The sequence below is a fragment of the Labrus bergylta genome, chromosome 5, assembly GCF_963930695.1.
Source record: "Labrus bergylta chromosome 5, fLabBer1.1, whole genome shotgun sequence".
Classification (NCBI taxonomy): domain Eukaryota; kingdom Metazoa; phylum Chordata; class Actinopteri; order Labriformes; family Labridae; genus Labrus; species Labrus bergylta.
The window spans coordinates 12,632,976-12,647,264 of record NC_089199.1 but is presented as its reverse complement, the minus strand read 5'-3'; the positions used below and the strand labels follow the sequence as shown (position 1 = coordinate 12,647,264).

General features: G+C 40.8%; 2 protein-coding genes across 14 annotated transcripts in view; one reads left to right on the top strand and one right to left on the bottom strand.

Annotated features, from left to right (window-relative positions):
* Window positions 1-11,254, top strand: part of cacna1da (calcium channel, voltage-dependent, L type, alpha 1D subunit, a) — a 64,034-nt gene extending 52,780 nt beyond the window's left edge. For 11 of the 13 annotated variants that reach the window (XM_065954814.1, XM_065954815.1, XM_065954817.1 and 8 more), the window contains 9 exons: window positions 1,646-1,779; window positions 2,612-2,728; window positions 3,012-3,400; window positions 4,798-4,824; window positions 5,524-5,652; window positions 5,815-5,954; window positions 7,321-7,427; window positions 7,633-7,950; window positions 8,046-11,254. In XM_065954814.1, the coding sequence (XP_065810886.1) occupies window positions 1,646-1,779; window positions 2,612-2,728; window positions 3,012-3,400; window positions 4,798-4,824; window positions 5,524-5,652; window positions 5,815-5,954; window positions 7,321-7,427; window positions 7,633-7,950; window positions 8,046-8,351 (1,667 nt within the window). In that variant the 3' untranslated portion in view covers window positions 8,352-11,254. The remainder of the gene's footprint in view (window positions 1-1,645; window positions 1,780-2,611; window positions 2,729-3,011; window positions 3,401-4,797; window positions 4,825-5,523; window positions 5,653-5,814; window positions 5,955-7,320; window positions 7,428-7,632; window positions 7,951-8,045) is intronic. The other 2 variants (XM_065954816.1, XM_065954818.1) reach the window with 2 other exon arrangements.
* Window positions 11,255-11,389: 135 nt separating this feature from the next.
* On the bottom strand, window positions 11,390-14,289 carry LOC109997415 (parapinopsin-like). The gene is made up of 4 exons (XM_020651903.2): window positions 13,907-14,289; window positions 13,398-13,726; window positions 12,302-12,544; window positions 11,390-11,525 (listed from the first exon to the last, which is right to left on the bottom strand). The coding sequence occupies exons 1-4, from the start codon at window positions 14,235-14,237 to the stop codon at window positions 11,409-11,411; spliced, it is 1,020 nt and encodes a 339-aa protein (XP_020507559.1). The 5' UTR covers window positions 14,238-14,289; the 3' UTR covers window positions 11,390-11,408.

The window sequence follows — 14,289 nt, the reverse complement described above, 5'->3', positions numbered from 1 at the left end:
GTATCCAAAACTCTGAGACACTTCAGAATATTCTGAAGCAGTTCTGTTTTAGGGTGGTGGCATGGAACTAGTGTTGCCTCTCTCTCCGATCTCTGTCCCCAGCGCTCTTGTTATGAAGTGATTCAGACCCCTGCTTCAGAATTATTCTCACACACTCTTTCACTTACAATAATCTACTGAGACAAAATTACATTGAGAACATACATTTTAGGTACAACATTCACAGAAAACTTTAAACAAATGGGCATACATGAGATGACACATACTGACTTTAGCCAGAGAGACATACAAACATGTATGATGCATCCTCAAGACCTGCTTGCTTGCATGTGCTGAAGTAGTGAGTTAAGTGTCTGAAAGGTAATTAATGGAAGCCAGTTGGGATGCGTGTTATCTAAATAACCATTTTCAAGCTATTAGAAAAGTTGCAGTATTTTTTAATTACTTTGTGTTTGTTTATCGTCAAAATAACATTCATTTGGCTCATTCTGACAGACGGAAGAGGTCAAAAAGCTCCGGCAACACTTTGTAGTATGAAGATCAGCCTTTCTTAACACATTAGACCAACATGTTGCGGTTGTAGCCTTCATCAGGGTCATGAGTGGGATTCCCAGATGAAGGCGTTCTGGCTTGTGGCCTGACCCTGATGAAGGGCTCAAGCCGAAACGCGTCGGTCTAATTTGTTAATAAAGTTGATCTACAAGTGTTGCTGGAGCCTTTTGACCTCTTCAAGCCTTTCACTCTTGCACTTACATACTTGCACCTTGGAAGTTGGTGATGTTGTGCCAGAAAATCCCACTCATTCTGACCGACTGAAAGAAAAGTTTCAGCAGTAATGACTCAAAGCTCTAAAAGATCACACTGGTACTGTACTGACCTCCTATTGAATCCTTCTCATTTTAAAGTTCCTGAGGAGTGTTTAGGTTGTTATAAAACAGACTGAAAATAATCATGATGCCTCTTGAGGGGCGTAAAGACATTATGAGACCATCATCATAAAGATTGAATACATCTATATAGCCTAGTTATTTTTAGCGCGTAAAACACCAGCGGAGTGGGTAGGTGTCAGACATAGTGACGAACAACACGCTGCAGACACAGCTTTTGTTCACATTTGCAACAGCAAAGATTCTGACTGATACATTTAACTTTTAGAAGAAAGCAGGGTGAGATTTATTTGTTAAAAAAAAAACAGCTACTTACGTACTTGTGTATCAGACAAAATCAGTAAAGAGTCAACATGTACCACCTTGTCCACAGGGGGGCGCAAAATGGACACAGTTACTTAAAGGGAAACTTATAATTTTAAAGTTTCTTGTCCCATATAGGATGTACAAATATACCAAACCAAAACAAAAATCTTTTAGCACATATTTGATATTCTGTTCTCTTTTATAAACAGAGAAGGATGTCATGTGGTGCATACTGAGGTACAGTATATACACCATCAAGATGGATGTATATCATTTGGTTCATTTGGGTTTGCCGAGGGCCTCACTTGTCTGCAGTCTTAAAGCGACGGACCTGCAGTTTACAGAAAAACATGGACAAGGGGAGGGGAGAAAATTCTCTCCTTCTCTCTCCCTGGGTGATGTGAGTAGTGGCCTGCTGACACAGGAAGCATTTGTGTGGTCTGTTCACTCAGATGATGAGGTAACCGTGGGGAAGTTCTATGCCACCTTCCTGATACAGGACTACTTTAGGAAATTCAAGAAACGTAAAGAGGAAGGCCTGGTCGGTGCTCACCCAACCCAGAACAACACAGCCATCGCCTTACAGGTGAGTCTCACAGGTTTTGTGTTTAATGACAGCGAAGAGAGTGACTGTATGAAACTGTGTGAAAATATGGATTCGAGCATTTTCCTTGGTCAAGTCTGTAAAATGTGTCTGTGCATTTCATTCAGATATCATTAATGTTGTGGTTTATGATCCAGCAGGACTTCATGGTCTTGGTGCACAGTATGACTCTGTGACTGTGATTTATGTGTTTCCAATGTGTGACATTTATGTCTCTGCATCTTTAAGTATCATAGATGTTGATGTTAAGCGTGTGTCATTGTCTCCAGCCATCATTTTATCTGTTTTTATTGTGCATCACAATTCACTCGACAACTCATGAAAACCACATGCTAACAGATTTGTCATGTCACCTTGTCATGTACGATATATGGCCATGATTTACCCCCATATATCATCGTCAGACAGTATAACCAGCTTTTAGTTCAATTAGAATTATATTTTTGTGTATTTTTTGCTGACTTGTTAAAGTAAACTACAAAGCAGAGCAAAGAAAGAAAAGAAACGTTTAATGCACTCAACCAGGCTGTGTGAGACAGAGCACAGCTGGAAGCTACACAGGACATTTCAACCCACTAATATTCACAGCAGGTTGCATTCAGGAGAGCACATCTGTCTGTCTGTGTGGTCTCATCTCTCACAGTCTGTCGATACTCTAAATGTCAGGTGTTACATGTTACACAGGTGTGTGTGTGTGTGTGTGTGTGTGCGCACCCAATGTGTGTCGTGGTTGTGGTATGATATCAGATTTCGTGAGTTGTGAGATGAAGGTTCCCCGCTGTAGCGTTTAGCCTTCTTATTGTCATGGTTACAGGCTGGCCTTCGCACACTGCATGATATTGGGCCCGAAATTCGCCGAGCGATATCATGTGACCTGCAAGATGACGAGCTAGTAGACTTTATTCCAGAGGAAGACGAGGAAATTTATAGGGTAACTGATTTTATTGGTGCTTTCTATGGTAATGATAATTTATATTGCTTTTTGCTCATTTGGTTTGATTTAGCTTCCTTTATTTTTTCTCCATTTCAATTCCAACAAACTACAAACAGTGCATCCATGTTGCTCACCCATGCACCATGTATCCAGCTTCTGAACCTTTTTTTTTTTTGCTCATAGTTTCTGAAAATAAAATCAGACTTAACATCAATAGCATGTTTGTTCTGCTGTGAGAAGTAGAAGAGTCGGTGGTTTTACTTTGAGCATTCCTTCACAGCGTAACGGGGGACTCTTCGGAAACCATCTCATGAACGGTGGTCATCGGAGATCCAACGGCCATCAGACCAACGCTACACAGAGACCTCTCCAGGTGCAGCCTCCGCCTCACTACGCCCACATGGACCAGCCAGTGGGACGTCTTTCCAGAGCCAACGCCATGTCCCACCACAACCACCATCGTCACCACCACCACCATCACCACCGACACCACAACTCCTACGGCAAGTCTCCCAAATCCACTAACATCAACCTCAACAACGCCAACGTCTCCAGCCTGCCCAATGGAGGACACCATCGTTACTATGAACACGCTCCTCCTAATGGTTACCCAGGCCATCGCAGCTCCTACTACGACTATGAGAAGCCCCAAACGCCGCAGGGTCAAAGGTATCCACACTGATCATTAGTGTTTGGAGTTATTTATCTGAGGTCAGAAAATAATTTGTGTGATTTTTAAAAATTCAATTTAACCTGGGACCAGCTAAGAATAAGCATATTAGCTTTCTTGCCAAGAGCTATATGAGCTTCATCATGACTGTACAGTAAATATAGGCCTAAAGCTTGGGGTCAGCAGCCCTTAGCCTTAGCTCCCTAAAGCTCACACGTTTCACATTAAATCTTTTTTCTTCCGAGGTTAACCATACACTCTTAAAGTCTTTTAATTTAATGTACAGAGATAAATCATAGGCCTATACCAATCAACACATTGTGTTCTTTCCTTTATTCCCAAAATGTAGAACAACATTTTATAACATAATGTGGAAAGTTACAGTCAAATTGAAGTTAATTGTTTAGATATGGGAATTTGCTCAAGATTCACAGTAAATAGAGACATTAGGAACATCATTCTGAAAAACCGCTCATTCCCAGTATGTAGTGTGTTTGTAATTAAGCAGGATTTTGTCAAGGTTTTACCTAACATATCAAAAAAGAAAGTAAGAGACAGTTGCTACGGTTAAGAGAGAAATTGTTTTTTTTCCAATTCAAAATAGCTAACTACATAGTAGTTACATAATAACTACACAGAATGTAATTTAATAATGTCAGACAGTAAGTGTTCCAGTGTGATGTTCTAACTATACATTATGAAGTGTTTGACTGAAGCTCCAATATAAAGATATAACAAATAACAATTACAGGAGTTCCTCTTCTTCTACTTCCCACCTGAGAGACTTTCTCAACCATTTAATGAAGCTACATTAGGTAGAATGACAGCTCATCACATGAAATCGGGGTTTTAGTTTCCATGCACTGAGCTTAAGGACATGATCAAAACTGTGGACATGATCAGTTGCACAATGATTTTTTTTCCACAGGCAAGACTCTGTTTCTTATCAAACCTTCCTTTTTTTCACCAACCTTTATTCTAAAACCTTTCATTCCATAATTCATCACAAACCTGCTCTCACACTGACAGTTCATTTCATAAAAGTGACCCTCTATACTCTTATCTCCTGATTTCTCATGCTCTGTTTAGTCAGATGCTCCAGTATTGAGCCTGTTTTTTTCCCAGGACCCAATAAGTTTGGGCGACAATTTCATTGCTAACACTTTACAGAAGAGAAATGATTTTTTTCTCTCTTATCGTAAGAATGGGAAATGGAATTGTCATCCAACACTGGAGTCAGCATCACATTCTCTCCTCTTCATACATATATATGAGCATGCTGTATATGTCTCATATACTGTATGATATATATGTCACACTCTCTGTGCTCTCTCCTCCCTTTCTCCTTCCTAACCAAAATGCTTTCTCTCAACCATCCCTCTGCTTTCTCGGACAGAAGGCGCTACTATGAGACCTATGTTAGGTATGTTCTCGTAGGTTTGGCTCCAGCAAGTATGTCTCAACCAGCAGACAGAAGATCTTCTATTATTTTAGTTCTCTTTTTTTATCCTTTTGATTTGGTTTTGAATCCGTGAATGGTTGCATCCTTGCTAAATCGGTGTAATGTGCGATATGCTGGCCTGTTATTTGTCTGGTTATCATCCGCTTCTGTTAACATCCAGTTGTGTCCAATCCTTTTCAAGTTAAAGGAGAAATAACGTGAATATTTATGGCCAGCATATTGCTGAGCGCAGCCCTGCTTTATGCATGTGTCAAAGTGACATGCCTGCTTTGAGGAGGGACCCAGATTGTTGAAAACAAGGTAGCACTTTAGCTGCACCACAAGTTTCTCACAACTATATACATTTTATGCACATCACACAGAGATTACACTTTTACTTAATGATTCCTTTCAATAAAAATATCTTTATATCAATGTAAAAAAAAAAAAAAAAAAAAGGACCTCAAAGTGGAAGGGATGTTTAGAAGACAAAGTGGTGCTCTTCAACACGAAACTTCTGCCTGTTGTCCTGGTTTGGCTATTACAAATGTATTATTGTGTTCAGTTGCATCGCTGCCCCCTGGAGGCTTGCGTCTGCATGGCAGTGCATGGCCCTATTCCAGTAATCCCCCCCTCATCAGCAGCAGTGAGCTTGTTTTGACCCCTCTGACCTCTCGTCAGGTCCCGTGGAGTGGATGGACGCCACCCCACTATCCGCAGAGAGGAGGAGTTTGATGAAGACCGCTTGTCTGGGGAGTATTACAGCGGGGAGGAGTTTTATGAAGATGACAGTATGCTGTCAGGGGACAGGTAATGAGCTCTGACTTTTCACTAGGCGTAGAATTTGATCATTACGCAGTTGTAGCTCGCTAAGAATAGGATACCTATTTGATTATAAGACATTTAAAGTATTGGAAAGTTTCTGGGATTTTTGCACTCCTTCTACATGCTCTTTCTTCTTTCTGTCGACAGGTATCAGAACAGTGACACAGAGTATGAGACTCCCAAAGGTTACCATCACCCTGACAGTTACTACGAGGATGATGAGCAGCCACTGTACCGTGACTCACGGAGGTCACCAAAGAGACGGTTGCTTCCTGCAACACCTCAAGGTATCTTACCCTTGTTTTCTTCATCATGAGCTCCAAGTTTACTTTAAAGCTTTTGTGAAGAGTTTTTAGATTATGAAACAGACTGAAATTATTACCGAAGCCTCTTTACGACTTAAAATAGCAAACAAGACCGTTAGTGACAAGACTGATAATCTCTAAGTAATTATTTTAATGTCTCAAACCGCTGCAGGTCTACCCATACTGATTGACATTATGCTGCAAAATCAGACTTACATTTTTCCACAGCAAAAATTCTCAGCGAGTGATACATGTGAATAGAGCAAGGGGTGATTTTTAGTTGACAGTACATGACTCACATTTAAAGGACAGGGTCATAGGTATCACTTTGTTTACAGGGGGCGCCAAACTCAAGACAAAGCCCAAGTTCCTCACAGAGGCTTTAAACGATCTGAATTTTAAAAGAACAAAAACACAAAAATGTCTTTCTGATGCAACGTAATCAATAATGTCACAACAGTGTCAAACACTTGTTCTTTTACACCATGGACTGCCAAGAGTCTTTTTCACACTTAAATGTAATAGAAATGACATGACTGTCTACAATGGGTGTAACACCCGAGTCCCACTGTCTGTGAAGTTTTCTGAGTTTTCCGAGTCATATCTTCAGTTTGTTTACATCGCCCGGACGGCCGGCTGGCTCATCCCCTCGCATAAAAGTTGTTTTATTGAGGGACTAGAGAAAAGAAGAATAATATACTGTGCTCACTGCTTAACTGCGTTTCTAGATCACGCTCATTTTGGGTAAATTTACATGCAGTGTGAAGATACGAGCATAATAAAGATCGCTAGCATTAGCATGCTAACACAACAATGCACTGCAAGTTTTTTTGGTTTCATGCTGTTGCTCAAGGGCGACATCTACTGGATCAAAAAATCGCAAAGTAAGCCTTTAACCGTGAGCTGGTATGAGTATCTTGTCTGACTGCACACAACATCACCAGTAACGCACAATAATTGAATTATTGCTCAGAATACATCTTTAATCAACATGATGTGACAAATACTTACAAATTAAATTGTTTTAGCATAAAGTTAATAATGACAATCAAAAGTTAAATTAACAATGCATTCATTTGAATGCAGCAGAAAAACTCTGCAGGTTGTTGGCGAGCTATAAACCAACTTCAGACAATGTTAGATATTTAGCTCCAGACAACAGAGGCTATTACAGCCACTTTCTTTGTCATCAAATAGTCTCCTTATAGAATGCACAAATACAAGTCTTACAGCTGTTGTATGATTGACCCTCCCACCCAGCATCATACTCCCTAAGTGTCTGCAGTTTTGCATGCTGTCAGAGTTTCCTGCATGAGGTCACTCACTGCTCCCCTCCTGGCTCGTTCAGGTAACAGGAGGCCGTCCTTCAACTTTGAGTGTCTGCGCAGACAGAGTAGCCAGGACGAGCTTCCACATCAGCGTACTGCTCTACCACTGCACCTCATGCAGCACCAGGTAACACTGGCACATGTCTCACCAGTACTGTTCTTCACCTATATTGTTTTGAACACTTTTGCACATTTAAGACATGTTTGGAATCATCTTGTATGCACCCCTCACTCTTTGAATTGAAACATCCACATCAGATTTCCCCTCATAACCACATCTTTATATTCTTGTGCAACACTTTTTCTATCAATTGTCTCTTCTGACCCATCAGGTAATGGCTGTAGCAGGCCTAGACTCCAGCAGAGCCCATCGCCTCTCCCCAACCCGCTCTACCCGCTCCTGGGCCACGCCCCCTGCTACCCCGGCCAGTAAAGACCAGTCTCCGTACTACACACCTCTCATCAGAGTGGACCACCCACACAGGGGCAGTGTTGCCAGCAGCCAGGTGTCGGTACGCAAAAGCTCATGGTACACGGACGACCCTGAGTTTTCCCAGAGAACATACTCACCGGTCCATCTACAGGTGCCACCCGAGTACCACAACCAGTACCACCAGAAGAGAGGCAGCGCCACCAGCCTTGTGGAAGCGGTGAGTTTGATGCTTGGTTTGGAATCTCAAAGGCACATTATGGCAATTATGGCAAAAAAATCCCAAGTAACATTTGTCCTCCCATCCTGACGCAGGTTTTGATATCAGAAGGGCTTGGGCGATACGCCAAGGACCCAAAGTTCGTCGCTGCCACAAAGCATGAGATAGCAGACGCCTGTGAGATGACGATAGACGAGATGGAGAGTGCAGCCAGTCACCTGCTTAATGGAGGGATTGCCCCGTGTGTCAATGGGGTCAACGTGTTCCCCATACTGACGCCTCGGGACTATGAACTGCAGGACACGGCAGCCAGTTACAGTGACGAGGAGCCAGAGACAGAACCGAGAGCTCTTTATGAGGAGGACCTGGCAGATGAGATGATCTGCATCACGACTTTATAGCAGTTGCTGGAGAAATCTGCAATTTAGAACCACTATATCGATGAAAATTAAAAGAAAAAAAAGAAAAACAAAAAAGAAATGCATCTGTTGGCTCTGACCAAAAGAAGTGCCTTTAACAGTGAAGAGAAAAAGGCATGAAGAAGAGAGACACAACAGTCCTGCTCTTTTAATTGTTCTCCACCTGCCAGCGAATGAGGTCACGGCACAGAGCCAGACACCACCTCGCTGAGTGCAGACGGACTGACTGCACCTTCCAAAGGCTGTGACACACAGCGTCAGCCTGCAGCCAATCAGAGATAAGGACATCAATGCCAGGGAAAGATGGACCATTGGGCATAGGTGTGAGACACTCTCCAGGGCGGGTCTCTTAGGGTGATGACAATCAGATGTACGATGTCATTACCTCGGTCACTTTATTAAGGTTTGGCATATCATGCAAGTTTTCAATGCAAGCATAGAAAGGCATATCCCCCCCTTCCCCACCCCCCCCCACCCCCCCAGTCTTTAGAAAAACTTGATCCCTTTGTCGTTAGAACAGAGCGTTTAATGATTGCTAAGGCTGAGTCTAAAAGTGAAGTAGAGCTGTACCAGATTATGCAGGAACTTACTGTCCTACTTATAGCATCATTCAACTTGAGATGTGTACTTTTGAAGCATTTGTGATAAATGCACTAGCAGGCAGGTTATTTCAAAAATTTAGAATAGCCTGGTTAATATTTCATAGTTGATATGCTGTAAATTGTATTATATAACAAAAGAACCTTTGTAAAGAGATATTCTATATTTTGTAATTATGTATCATTTAAAAGATCAGCAATATGGACCCTTGTGACTCCTGTTATGCTACAAAAGCAGCCTTGCATTACTTTATTAGGTACAACAGTCTGATATTTATTTGCCTTTTTTTTTGTTTTGTTTATATGGATCCTTTTTTTTCTTTTTTACATTTTAACAGGCTCTGCTTGTGTGACAACACTACTGCACAAGATATGCAAAAGGCTAATTTCTTAGCATAGGGGTTCATGTGTTAATACATCACACCAACACCAGTTGCATAAGGTTAAGCCTCCTTTAAAGGAGTATTTTTAGAGGCAAGCTTTAAGGATCCAGGGCTGAAATTTTATACGGATGTGACGACCACATTTGTTTGCATATTTTGTGCAGGTAATGCACATGAATTTCAAATGCATAGTGCATTTACAATGCTGCTTTTTTAGTTGGTTTCAGAGTCAAACCTTGTTTCCGTCAGCCCCTTCTCTAATGCCTTTGTGCTGCTGAAAGATAGAAATGTGACAGAAGGTGATAACAGGGATGAATTAATATATCTCATAGCTTGTGCTGGGATTTTCCATGACATGCTTTGTTGATCATGGTGGAATTCCATTAAACCTTTGTAATGAATCTTGGCAATCACATCTCAGCCTTCGTGTAGTGTGTGACGGCAGGAGACATATGCACACATCCAAAGGTCAGAAACAGTCGGGTGTATATAGTAGGTGGTGGACAGAGGCTGTCCTGCTGTCAGGATGCTGGAGAGAGGCTAAGCAATATGAACCCCCTCCGCCCCCCTTTCTCTCTCAGCCTGCCTGGTTCCTGCTTACAGAATACCTCGTTAGGCAACGTGACAACATATCATTGTGTAAGCTTACCTGTCTGTCCCACAGTGGAGTCTGTGAAAGAGATCAAAAAAACTTTGTGTTTTCCCTTCTAATCAGATTTACAAATTGGGCTAGTAGGGAAAATCAACCCCGGATGCAGAAAAAAAGGAGCCCACAAATATCACAATGTCAAGATTCTTTATTCATCCACGATTATCGAAATACTGAAATAAACAAACTGCAGTGGGCTTTTTCAGGCATTACCATGGAGGATTTAAATTAAGGATATTTAGGGTAAACGTGATCTGTCGTTCATGAGTGTTTGATTTGTAGGCGAGTGCGTCCTGTGCTCTAATTCAACCGAATACTGTCATGAAAATGTAGGTTTTCCATTTTGTGTGCACATTGAAAGGGCTCTTTGAATTGTTTGTGAGTTTAAAAAAAAAAAGTGTGCTAGTCCTTTTTCTGACAACTGTCGTATAAAAGGGCCGATGCACATAACAGGCACATGTGTACTATTCGTAGCAATTACAGTACTGATGAACTGAAGATATGCATTATTTTGTAAACACTTTTAAAAGTTGTGTTAAACTAAAGATGAAAAGAACTTACTTTTACCTCATGTCAGGGATTCCTGAGAAAAGAAAATAATGATTTGGTTAGGTCTATACCAATGGTATTTAAATATTAGCACATAGCTGTTTGTCTTTGCACAAGTAACTGTATAGTGCTTTTGTTTCTCCTTTTTCTAAACAGATTTGTGTATTAAGGTGAGACAATTTTGTACTTTTTGTGACTGTGTGTATGGTTTAGTGGAATCTATATTTGTCATTTACAACTCACCTTACAATGCTGGGAATGAAAGAGTATTAAAAAAATATTTTCAAGGTGCACAGTTTCTCTGTTCGTGGGTAGGGTTAAAAAAAAAAAAGTTTACAGAGAAACACATTGATTTGAACGTTTCTATTAGTTTTCTTCATATTGTTATAATTATAATTACTATTGCTACTATTAATGTTCTGAAAGCTGTATTAAAATAGAAGATAATGTTAAATATGTACAAAAGTATGGAAAGACCCATGGTAATGTTCTCTACTTGAAAGTCTTGATATTTGCTCCTTAATGTTTTTATTCAGTAAACATCATTTCTCTTAGTAGCAAATGCTTTACTATTTACCTTCTAGGTTTTGTATCAATACATTTTTTGTATTTTTCATTTGATTTGGGCCTTGACTTTATTTGAATCGATACTAATCGATACTATTTATTTTCTATTGACCATTGAATAAATTTATGCTAAATTACTCCCCTCATTCTTTTGTATTCTGTTTGCAGAACCATCAAGATTTTTCCTCATGACGTAGAAAGATATCAGTATAACTGCTCATAGGAACACTGCAGTCACAGTATCACAGGCGAGACATCTTTTTATTCAACATGTTTCAGGTGTGTGTTCAATTCAGGCAGGTGACACCTGTTTGGTTGTCGTCTCCATGGTTGTTAAGTTTTCTGATTCTTCGTCCTCCACAGCACTCCCTTTCCCACACAGCAGGAAAGGCACTGCATATTTACGAAACTGTAGAAACAAAAGGAGACAAGACATTTCACAAAAAAAAAAACGCACAAACACTCCAGCCAAGAAAAGTTACTCTGACATCATTCTGCAGCAGGTTACTCAGTTCCTTATTGTGCATAGACAACATTATCCCCTAATTATAAACATGTTCAGCTTTATAAAGAAATAATACAATCTTACAGTATATGTAAGATTGAACATGAAGAGTTTGCTGGATAAACGATAACCTAAAATATTTTGTTGCTCATCTAGGACTTCTACTTGGTATCTATGAGCAGTGCAGAAACACGAGTATGTGTTGAGGTGTATTACAAAATGATATAGTTGTGAGCACAAAGAAGTGTTTCATCAGCTCAGTTGTTAAAATAATTTGACATATTACTTATAGAAAACATTGAGGTAGTTGAGACAATTATTTCATTAATCCAGACTTTTTTTCAAACAATATTTTAGAATTGCTATTCTGTTTTTCATTCATCTTAAAACAAGCAGTAAACGAGGAACTTTTGTAAGTGAAAGAAACCTGTTATTTTTAGTTACACATTTAAGGACAACATAAACAATCAACACAAAGATTGATTTTTAAATTGACCTTTGGTTATGCCTTTAGCCCCAGTTAAAACATAAATGCTGATTCCTGTAATAAAACAGTTCTACTCAAAAGATACACTCCCTTTCACTACCACTAGATGGGGCTGATGTACCAAAACGTCTAAGTATTTTAGAGCTCTTACAGCTCCATGAGTCTTAATCTTTTCTTTTGAATGTGGTGGTACCTGTTTGTTCAGGTAGATGTAGATGATGGGATTGTACACAGTACTGCTCTTGGCCAGGTAAACTGGCACCGTGCCCACCAGCGGATGTATGTTCACATCAGGTTTGTAGACCACCAGCAGGGCCAAGCTGGCATAAGGCAACCAGCTGATGAGAAATGTTAGAACCATCAGAACCACCATGGACGCCACCTTCATCTCTCCTTTTGCTACTGCACCACCTTCAACGCAGGCCATCTTTGATACCTGCAACACAGAAATGATATCAAACTGTAAAGTAGAGAATCTATAGAGCATTATCCACTGTTGGCCTTTAATCTCTTCTAATGTGTCTGGTATCCTGAATGTTAAATTCATAGAGGTTATGGGACACTACAGAGCATTAAACTAACACATTAACTTACTTCAACTTAACACTCTTATTATCAATGATGGAAGAAACAGGCTTATGTAAAAAGCACCAATACAACAAAAATGTATCTAAAAATCGTATGTGAACATTTACCTAAAGAAAGAAAAACTCACATTAAATTGTGCCAAAAATGTGAATGATAAAAGTAATCTTTGCAGGAATCTGGGCCCTGGGAGTGATATTCTATCATAAAGTATATGGCATTATTAGATTGTCCAGATTGCTGTAACAAGAAAGTAACACTTTACTGTTTAAACAAGTCAAGATTCTTCATATCCCGTTAGGTTGTTTAGGCAACTTCTGCACCTTCAAAAAGTTCCATCTGAAGTATCCTAATGGGGGGGGGGGCTCATTGATAATACAGCCCCCTGCTCCACACTTGGGAATGTAGATTTGTTGTTGTTGTTTTTTCTTTCTCTTTTTTTTCACCCTTTTTTCATTTGGGAAAAGGGCCCCTTGCACTGCTTTTTTTTCCTAACATTTGGAGCAACTGCTCTAGTCTGCAACAATTGATTGTAATCTGCTCTGAATAAAAACTACAGCTGAAGAATGTAGTGTTTTAAGGAAATATCTGCAAGGGTTCAATACTACATTTACTCCAAACTGGACTAACTCATAGTTGTTATAGAGTACTGCAGGACTAGATTTTTTCCCCTTCAGGTCAAAGCTAAGTGTTTAAACTTTCACCTGATGTAGTGTCCACATTAGCTTGGCGTATGATGCAAGGATGATGGCAAAGGGCACAGCAAAGCACACTCCAAAGTAAGCCAGGATATAGGAGACGTTGGAAGGGTCTCTGTTGTGCCAGTCAGGTGCACAGGATGTCCCCACCCCCTCCAGCTCATACCTGCCCCAGCCAAACAGGGGGGGCAAGTTCCACGTGAGGGACCACAGCCAGGACAAGGCGATGCCTCCAGCTGCATGCTTTTTCTGGAAGGTTATCTGCCCCAATGGCTTACACACAACAAACATCCTCTCCAGAGCGATCAGAGCAACAGTGCACAGAGACGCGATTCCTGCAAAGAAGCAAAGTCAGGGAGATACTAAGGGGAACAGGGACGTGAATGCTGTTCTGTGGTTACATGGAAATGATGTAATGTGTCACTCTACTAAATAAAAAAAAAATTACATAAATTTACACTGTTTCACTGAAAACATTTGAACAGTTGAAATACTTTGCTATTCTTCCAACTCACCACACAAAGAGACTGCAAAGCCCTCCATGACACAGCCTGTTCGTCCCAGGGAGAAGTACCCCTGGGCGTTGTTGACCACGGACAGCACCCCTCCGGTCATGGCAGTGCCCAGGTCAGCCACTGCCATGTTCATCAGAGCGTAGTTGAGTGGCTGCCTCAGCTGCTTGTGCATAAGGGACACGATGATCACTGTAGCGTTGAGCACGATTGCCGGACCGGTGAAAAGAGCCATGATGATGGAGAGGATGATGAAGCCGATGCGTGATAGAGGGGGGTCCCCGTGAGGGCCCAGGTAGGAGGAGGCATTGTGGGGAAAATTGTATGGCTGCATGGGTGAGCTGTAAAAAATTGTGTGGTAGTTCCCTCTGGTCCTAGAGCTTCTG

Coding starts and splice junctions, on each gene's coding strand:
- LOC109997415 (XM_020651903.2), bottom strand. CDS start 14,237: ATGCAGCCATACAATTTTCCCCACAATGCCTCCTCCTACCTGGGCCCT. Junction 13,727..13,906: donor CTTTGCAGTCTCTTTGTGTG/GTGAGTTGGAAG, acceptor GCTTCTTTGCAG/GAATCGCGTCTCTGTGCACT. Junction 11,526..12,301: donor ACATCTACCTGAACAAACAG/GTACCACCACAT, acceptor TTGTTTCTACAG/TTTCGTAAATATGCAGTGCC.